This window comes from Gekko japonicus, unplaced genomic scaffold (assembly GCF_001447785.1).
Source record: "Gekko japonicus isolate JY-2015 unplaced genomic scaffold, Gekko_japonicus_V1.1 scaffold568, whole genome shotgun sequence".
NCBI classification, from domain to species: domain Eukaryota; kingdom Metazoa; phylum Chordata; class Lepidosauria; order Squamata; family Gekkonidae; genus Gekko; species Gekko japonicus.
Genome location: NW_015169190.1, coordinates 329,595 through 337,968, shown reverse-complemented (window position 1 = coordinate 337,968; position 8,374 = coordinate 329,595). Strand labels below are relative to the sequence as shown.

Sequence of the window (8,374 nt, the reverse complement as noted above, 5' to 3'; positions counted from 1 at the left end):
ATACAGAGTGTTGGGCTGGATGGGCCTTTGGCCTGATCCAACACTGGCATCTCTTATGTTCTTAGGTTCTCCCTAAAAGATTCGAAGGCCTGCTGATGGATACGTTCAACATCAAATTACAACAAACCCCGCAAAGTTGCTCCCCCCCGACCAGTTAAGCAAAGGGTGTGCATAGCCAGGACTAGACACATGTGGCTCATTATAACACCACTACTCTGCGTTTTGGGGGGTTTTGCCATCAAGTCATAGGTAACTTATGGCAACCCAGTAGGGTTTTCAAGGCAAGAGGCGAACAGAGGTGATTGGCCATTGCCTACCTCTGTAGTAACCCTGATTTTCCTTGGAGATCTCCCATTAAAGAACTAACCAGGGCTGACCTTCCTTAGCATCCAAGATCTGATGAGACTGGGCAAGCCTGGGCCGTCCAGGTCAGGGCAGGTTCATATAGAGGCCCTACCTCCCACCTACAGAGGTCTACAAGGATCATTTTGAATTGAGCCCAATCCAAAAAGTCTCTTTTTTAAAGTTAAGATGTCCACATTGACAGGGGGTAAACGGGAAGAAACAAGAATGATGGAAACCCTTAAAAAGTCAAATGTCATCAAGTTGACTTATGGCAACCCTGTAGGGCTTTCAAGGCAAGAGATGAACAGAGGTGGTTGGCCATTGCCTGCCTCTGCATAGCAACCCTGGACTTCCTTGGAGGTCTCCCTTTTGAGTGCTAACCAGGGCCAACCCTGCTTAGTTTCTGAGGCCTGATGAGACTGGGTTAGCCTAAGCTATGTATAATTACGTAACTCTATCAATCTCTGTCCCTCCCTCCCTCCCTCCCTCCCTCTATCTGTCTGTCTATCCCTATCCTTCCATCTATCCCTCCCTCTCTACCCCTCCATCTATCTCTCCATCTATCTATCCCGCCATCCCTCCATATTGTTGGGTATTACAAGTTGAAAACACTCAGTATATCTGGGGTTAAATGTTTGTTTATGTTACTCACAAGAAGTCACATGTTTCTCAGGTAACCAATGTTCTTTAGCTGTAGGATGCCCGGGAATTTTCTCCCTGATCTAGGAATCTGATTGGGACTAAAGTGTCAAGGTGTATTAGCATTTTATGCCTTCTCTTCGCGCCTTTGTTTGGTGTTCTGAAGAAGAAGTAAGAGTAGCCATAATCTCTCCTCTTCTAGTTTTGTCTTTGTAGTGTAAGGATGTAGCCGATTATGCTGTGTTGTTATTTTGATCCCAGTTACCCTTCCCATGCTAGAATTTAGTAAAAACTTTATATTTTAATCATACATGGACTCTCAGTCTGAATTGCTGGGCTATATTATGTCTGCTAAATACCATTTTTCAATATCTCACTATTACCCAACATCTCTCTCCATCTCTCTCCATCTCTCTCCATCTCTCTCTCTCTCTCTCTCTCTCTCTCTCTCTCTCTCTCTCATCTATCTACTACTGCTGCTCATATGGCTATCACCTTAAGCAGAAATTAGAACCAAAAAATATGTAAAGAGCCCTTAACTCAACGGAGGTGCATTTACATGTGGTCTGAAGCACAATGGAGCAGACAGAGGAGGCTGCTCCCCTTTCGCCCTAAACAGCACTTGCTTATTTTTGCATTGATCGTGGTTTTCATCCCACCCCTCCTCCACAGAGCCCAGGGAAGCATGCACCCTTCTTTCCTCCTTCATTTTTGCCCATGAGGGAGGCTAGGCAGAGAATGAATGAGCGGCCTGAATTTCCTCAGCGAGTTTCACGGCAGAGTGGGGGCTCGAACCCAGCTCCGCCCAGCTCCTAGTGTAATGCTCTAACCATGACACCACACTGACTCTCCAGCGTCATTTTTAGCCTGCCCTAAGAGCTTGTGGGGAGTACGAAAGAATGTAAGAACATTCAGGTCATGACTGAAACAGCGGCTGTGGTTAACCGAATGACTTTGTCCTGGCAATGCACATTTTGTAATGCCAAAATTGGCTCATGATGTCTCCGGTTGAGCATTGTGGCCAACCACCACCTCCTGCCTCCCGAATGCCTTCTGGCTCCAAGCAGAGCATCGAAAGACAACTCGTACAGCGAAGGTCAGCAAGACTGGGACAAAAATCCAGCCTGAGAATCTTGCTTATGCAAGTTTCCCTTCGCCCACCAGAGCAGTGCAACAACCAACTGCGTGAGACACATGTGGCGGTGCATTTGTCTGAAACATGTGAAGGTGCACCAAGGGTGCATCGGCATAGGAATGTCCTGAGCACTGCTCCACGAAGAAACTCTGGAAGCTGACCAAAGGGAAGAATGGGAAAAACTGGACAGCTATCATTTCAGGGATGTTTTGGCCTGAGAAAACAGTCTAGATAAGCCAGTGGGTCCTTCCACTTTCATGATTTTCAAGCTCAGCCGATGTTTAAGGTTGTTCCCACATACACGGCTAGCCAGGGAAAGGCCATTCATGATAACTAGTACTCTGTAGGGGAGGGGGTATGCATGACTACTGCGATTTCTTGTAAGGATCATGGGGGAGTACTTCTGATCTTGTTGCTGGGCAGCCCTATGTAAAGGACCTCTTTATGAGAACCATCACTTTCTCAGGCGGCCGCTGTGATTTCTATGAGACAGCAGGCACATGGGAAAGCGATGTAGAGATCCTTCACGTAGGGCTGCCCAGCCACAAGATCAGAGGTACCCCCCTCATGATCCTCCCTTCATGGGGCCCCACCATAAATGTGAACCGTGTGACTGTCACTATGAAGATTATCAGGAACAGAGCAACATTTCACACTAAGGACAAAGGGGTGGTAAAATGACTAAACACGTAGTTTTGTGGGTTAAATCCGAGAAACGCCTTAGGGAAGCGTTCTACCACCTTCTGAAGTCTGGTGCCGGCGGTCTTTCTTGACTCCCAGGACCAGAACCCGAAAACCAAGGCCCCCCCCCTCCAAGAAAAACAGAACAGAACATCGAATGCAAGATATTCACCACCAGATGGCACACTTGTGCAAGTCCCTCCGTTCTGGCAGGGGCTCCTCTCGCAGGCGTCGGGATACAGCACGCAACCGAGCTTCAGCTCTGTCAGGCCGACCACTTCGGCGAAGGTGCTGCGCTTGTTTTGCAGCGGCAGCTCGTTGTTGTTCAAGACGACAGAATCCAGGCAGCCCTGGAAGCCACTCAAGACCTGCGTGGGCCTCTTGTCTGTCAGGCTCCGGACATTGTCCACTTGCACCAGGGCGCCGAAGTATACCGAGCTGTCGGTGCTCAGCGTCTGGAAGTAGAGGGGGGCCTTGCGCCGTTCCACGTAGCTGTCGTCCAGGGACAGGCTGGTGAAATTCCGATTCAGCTCAAGGAAGACCGAGTGCCAGCTCCCGTCGTTGACGGCCCTGCCGGAAATCCCCAGGATGCCCGGGCCGGTGCCACAGTCCAACTGGAACCACAGCTTTCCGTCCACGATCTGTGAGGGGAAACCAAAACCCCAGAAAGTCAATACTTGCGGCAGAATCCTTGTGTTTATTCCAGAGCTCTGCAGAAGAACTATCAGGCAATGAGTACCAATGCGCCATACATGCACTGCTTTCACTTGATCGCGGAAAGGCCGCAGTTGCATTGCACACGTAACTCAACTCCAGCCAAGTTTTGTACCAATCGATATGTGTGTTGGGCTGCCTGGTGTGCATTTATGGTGGTGGCGGAAAGTGCCGTCAAGCTGCAGCTAACCCAATAAGGTTTTCAAGGCAAGAGATGAGTTTGGTCTGCCATTGCCTGCCTCTGCGTAGCAACCCTGGACTTCCTCGGTGGTCTCCCATCCAAGTACTGACCAGGGCCGACACTGCTTAGCTTCTGAGACCTGAGAAGATTGGTCTAGCCTGGGCCATCCAGGCCAGTGCGTTGATACATACCTCTCAATGTAGGAGTAGCTAACCTTCCAAAAGGTGAATTCCCATGATGACTGGTGAATAATAATGCTAAGCCATGTAAACAGCACTTGATGAATTTAATGGGCTTCACATACATTATCTCAGTAATTTGTACAACAATCCAGTAAAGTAGGCCGGTATTATCACCTGTCAGTTAACACTGCCATGTTGCTGGGATGTGTGAAGGGGGAAACCACCTTGCTCTGCTTGCTACGCACAGAGTTTCACTGTCTGGGTATTATCTACTTTCTTGACCTTGGGTTGTTCCAGCTGCTGTCGGCTTTTGCTGGGAACCAACGGCTTTTGCTTTTTGCCCACTTTCTTTCCCCCCGCGCGCGAGTTTTGCTTATGGGCTTCAGCTTGTAAAGGGGGGGGGTGTTTGGTCATAGCATAATTCAGGGTGCCACACTGTTCCCGGGCATTCATGACATAAGCAGTACACGTGTCATAGTCCTGGTGTACCAATAAACAGAATTCTTCTTATGAAGTGCTGTGCTGTGTGACCTGACTATTGAACTCTGACAACCGTATGCAGATGGGGGTCTAAGTATGAGAGAGTGATTTCCCTAAGCTCACCTAGCAGAGATCTGGACTAGGGATCTCCTGGATCTCAGCTTAACTTTCAGGATCAGACCTGGGCCATACGGGTTAGGGAAAATTTCATGACTGCTTTGGTTCAGTTTGAATACTGGATCCTTTCTTCTTGATTTTCCAGTGTGTTAGAGAATAAGCCTGATATTTGCTTTATGAACTATTTATTGCTACACACAATGGACTGTGCACATACACATAGGCTCAGAAAGCTGTTGTGATGCCACACACAGAGGGTGCCTGCACATACCTTACATGTAAATAAGGTTTCAGCTACACAGTTACCCAGCCTGGTGAAGAAGCACAAACTTCCATTATTGGGAGCAATGAAAACAACTCTAGGAAGAAACAGCCCCCATGGCAAAGCTGCTTATGGTCACGTACCACCCATCAACTGCTTTGTTCCTGAGCTGGAATTTCCTGCCATAGGGACATTTGGTTATCAAAGGAACTGGCCAGCTTCATCAGCACTACAATGAAGCATCTTGACGCCTAGATTTCACACCTGTCCAGATGCCATACTTCGAGTAAGGTTTTAGGTTACAATATTGGCCACCCCTCTTAGGTAACCTCCCCTTCCCACATGCAACCAATAGGATTGTTTTTGGGATGGACTAACAGGTAGGTGGGTCAAGAGGTTGGCACAGTTACCACCCATCTCTTGGACCCCCTATAAAAGGAGAGAACCAGTCACCTGGCCCCTCCTACCTGATCAGCTAGCATCTCCCCCGCAACAACCTCTGTCTACTTTTACTCCTCTTGAGTCCCACTTGCTATCCCCAACCCTTGTCTCTACTGCCCATACGTTCCAGCTGGTTCTGGTCGTGTGTGAATTCCCTTTTTTTTCCATTTCTTCCCATCCATTCTTCATTGGACCAACCAAGTTGCAAGACAGATAAGTATCGCCCACCATCACCCCTACTTGCTAATGCAACTGTGCTTATTTCCTACTGTAACTCTTAGGAACTTGATTGAATGTGTGAGTGCATCAGTATTGTTTGTAAGAGATATATTTTTAAGTAAAAGACATCTATTTTAACCACAACAGCCTCGAATCCTTTACTGGTAACCCTTGGTGGGATTAGGACCTTGGTATAAATCGGCAAGAACCCATTTATAAATTGCCAATTGCTGTAAAATAAAGCAATTCAGCTAACAAGTGCTTGGGACGAAATTGTAGCTGCCTTGTTCCTAGCCAAAGCAATATTTAACACCGTTTTTGATAGGTTAAAAATGTGTAAAAATTCAGTCCAATAATTGGTAACAGCCAGTGTTCCCTCTAAGCTGAGTTAGTGCGAGTTAGCTCACAGTTCTTTAGCCTCTAGCTCACATGTTTTTGTCTTAGCTCAGGAAGGAGGGCTCCAGAGCAAACTAGAAGCAAACGCAGAGCGTTGAATGTAAAGAATACATAATGCAAAGTGGATACAGGCTGTTACCAATGCTCCCTCTTCTAAACAATTACATTCTGGACCCTTAAGGTCTGAGGCCGAGAAGAATCATCTGCAAACTGAGATCCTGCAAATACCTCAGGCTGGCAGTTTCTAAACTAAGATAGAATGTGAGAAAAGGGACCCAGAACTTGTAAGCTCTGTTTAAAGCAGGCCTGCGAAACTCAGGTCACATCAAGCTGTACGCAGCTCACCAGCCACGTACGGATTCCTGCGTGATTCAGAATTTCCAGAGGAGCCGGCGTGTTAGTCTGTTCCAGCACAAATAAACAGGGGTCAATAACGTGTGTTCTATTTTTGCTGGGACTGCAAAACCAAGGGCGGGGAAGGGAGACGGAGATTGGTAGCTTGAAAGTGGCAGTTCAGAGAGACATGACGGAATGCCGGGCCTACCAATTTAAATGCAAAAGCGAACGGAGAGGCGTGAATTTTGAGATATAGCGGGAGGAATTCTTGTGGACAGAATTTTTCATATAGAGTCTATTTCCCTGCATCTGATATGCATACAGTTCCCCCCCAAAATCTATTATATGCTGAAGGGTGTATCATATATATTTCACTGCAGAGATAATTTGCTTTTCAGTCTACCTAAATGAAGTGCCAAAGACGCATTTACAAATACAGTTATACAGCACATATATATATCTCAGAAATAATACAGCAGACGTTCGCGTTAAAATAGGATTTATAGTTCTTACTCCGTGCTCTGTTTGTTTACAATATAAAGTTAAGCGACACCCCTCCCCAAACACACACCTTATCACTGAAAGTTTATCACTGTTACACTGAGGACTGTCGTCTTTAATGTCCTGTTATATTCTACGGGATGTTACTGAGGCATTTCATTACATATCCCACTGGGTCCCACTAGGAGTATCTTGTAATACTGTAACAGACAGAGGTATCCTAAACAAAGTTACACCCTTCTAAAAACACTGAGGTCCATTCAGGATATATGAGGATAACAGTGTAAAAGGAAAAGAGGCCTGAGATACCAAGCATAGAACCAACATCTGTTACGTGGGCGCTTAATCTGAAAGATTTTGGTCTTTTCTAAAGGTCTTTTCTACAAGTTTCTTTGTCGAGAGGATGGGCCATGGATTATGTGTGGGGTGCAGAGAAGGAACATGTTCTTGGTCCTGTATCACATGACTTGCAATGGCCACTTAAAAAAAATGGCTATACTAGATGCTAGATTCCCAAAGAAAAGACTGAAGCTGATCTCAGTATCTGTGGGCTGCTAGAAAGACAGAGTATAAAGTAAGCAGATGAGGTCACATAACTCACCTGTAAATAGACTTGCCAGTCCTCCGGTTTCGGCCAAAGTTAGCTGCATCCCTATGTCACTTCTGAGAAAGACCTGGAAGTGACATAGGTAGTTCTAGGAATTGCTAGAAGCTTTATTGCTTTATCATAGATTTTTTCTGGCAATCCCTAGAGTTACCCTATGTCAATTATAGGTTCTTCCCAGAAGTGATACAGGGATGCAGCCAATGTTGCATGCCTCCCCATGTCCCTGCCTCCAGTCCACCCACTGATTGCCAGGCTTGCCATAAAATAGGGCAAACCCTTTATGTAAAGGATCAGTGGCCATTCTACCGGAACCCTGCGTATGTTCTTACTTCCCTCTTCCTTTTGTGCCACGTCCAATAGATTGCAAACCATTCTGGATGCCATTCCTTTTACTTGTGATGGAGCACTCAGTGAGAATTTAGTAGCTTAAAATAATGCAGAGTAATGACAATCCTGTAGCAGATTCAGGAGCAGGCAGCTGTGGAGATCACCAAGTTAGGCCAAGAAAAGCTAGCTGGAAATGGGGGAAGCAGACCTTTAAGAACTTTTAAGGCAGCTGGTGAAGGTACCATGATGCACTCCTGCACTAGCCATTTTGTCTGGAATTACCATCGTTTGTCCATGCAGTTGTACACCGAGAAGACCAATAATGTCACTGTCAAACTGAATCAATTATACACTTCCCATGTTTCCTCCCGTCTTTTTCAGAGCTGGTTTGGGGCCACAGTTTGGGCTCTGAGTGGGACTACACTGCTTAGCCTTTCTGGTATGGACTAGCAAACATGTCATTGATACTACGGACAGGAGGAGTGTGGGCTGGTGACGTGGTCGGTAGAGTTCCCCCTACTTCCTGGTTGTGTTGACATTCTGTGAACGTCCCGCCGTGTGGCATCTTCTTCATTATTTTTACACAGAAGAAGAAGAAGAAGAGAAGAGATTGGATTTATACTCCGCCCTTCACTTGGAGTCTCAGAGCGGCTTACAAACTCCTTTCTCTTCCCCTCCCCACAACAGACACCCTGTGAGGTGGGTGGGGCTGAGAGAACTCTGACACAAACTGCTCTTTTTCAAGGACAGCTGTGCCAGAGCTTGTGACTGACCCAAGGTCACATCAGCAGGTGCAAGTGGAGGAGTGGGG

At 46.7% G+C, this 8,374-nt stretch overlaps 1 protein-coding gene across 1 annotated transcript in view; it reads right to left on the bottom strand.

Moving 5' to 3' along the window:
• The window catches only part of FAT3 (FAT atypical cadherin 3), a gene marked incomplete at its 5' end in the record, with an annotated part of 357,302 nt that overhangs the window by 24,680 nt on the left and 324,248 nt on the right, over positions 1–8,374 (bottom strand). The window contains one exon of the mRNA XM_015416224.1: positions 2,973–3,441. Coding sequence (XP_015271710.1) covers positions 2,973–3,441 — 469 coding nt within the window. The remainder of the gene's footprint in view (positions 1–2,972; positions 3,442–8,374) is intronic.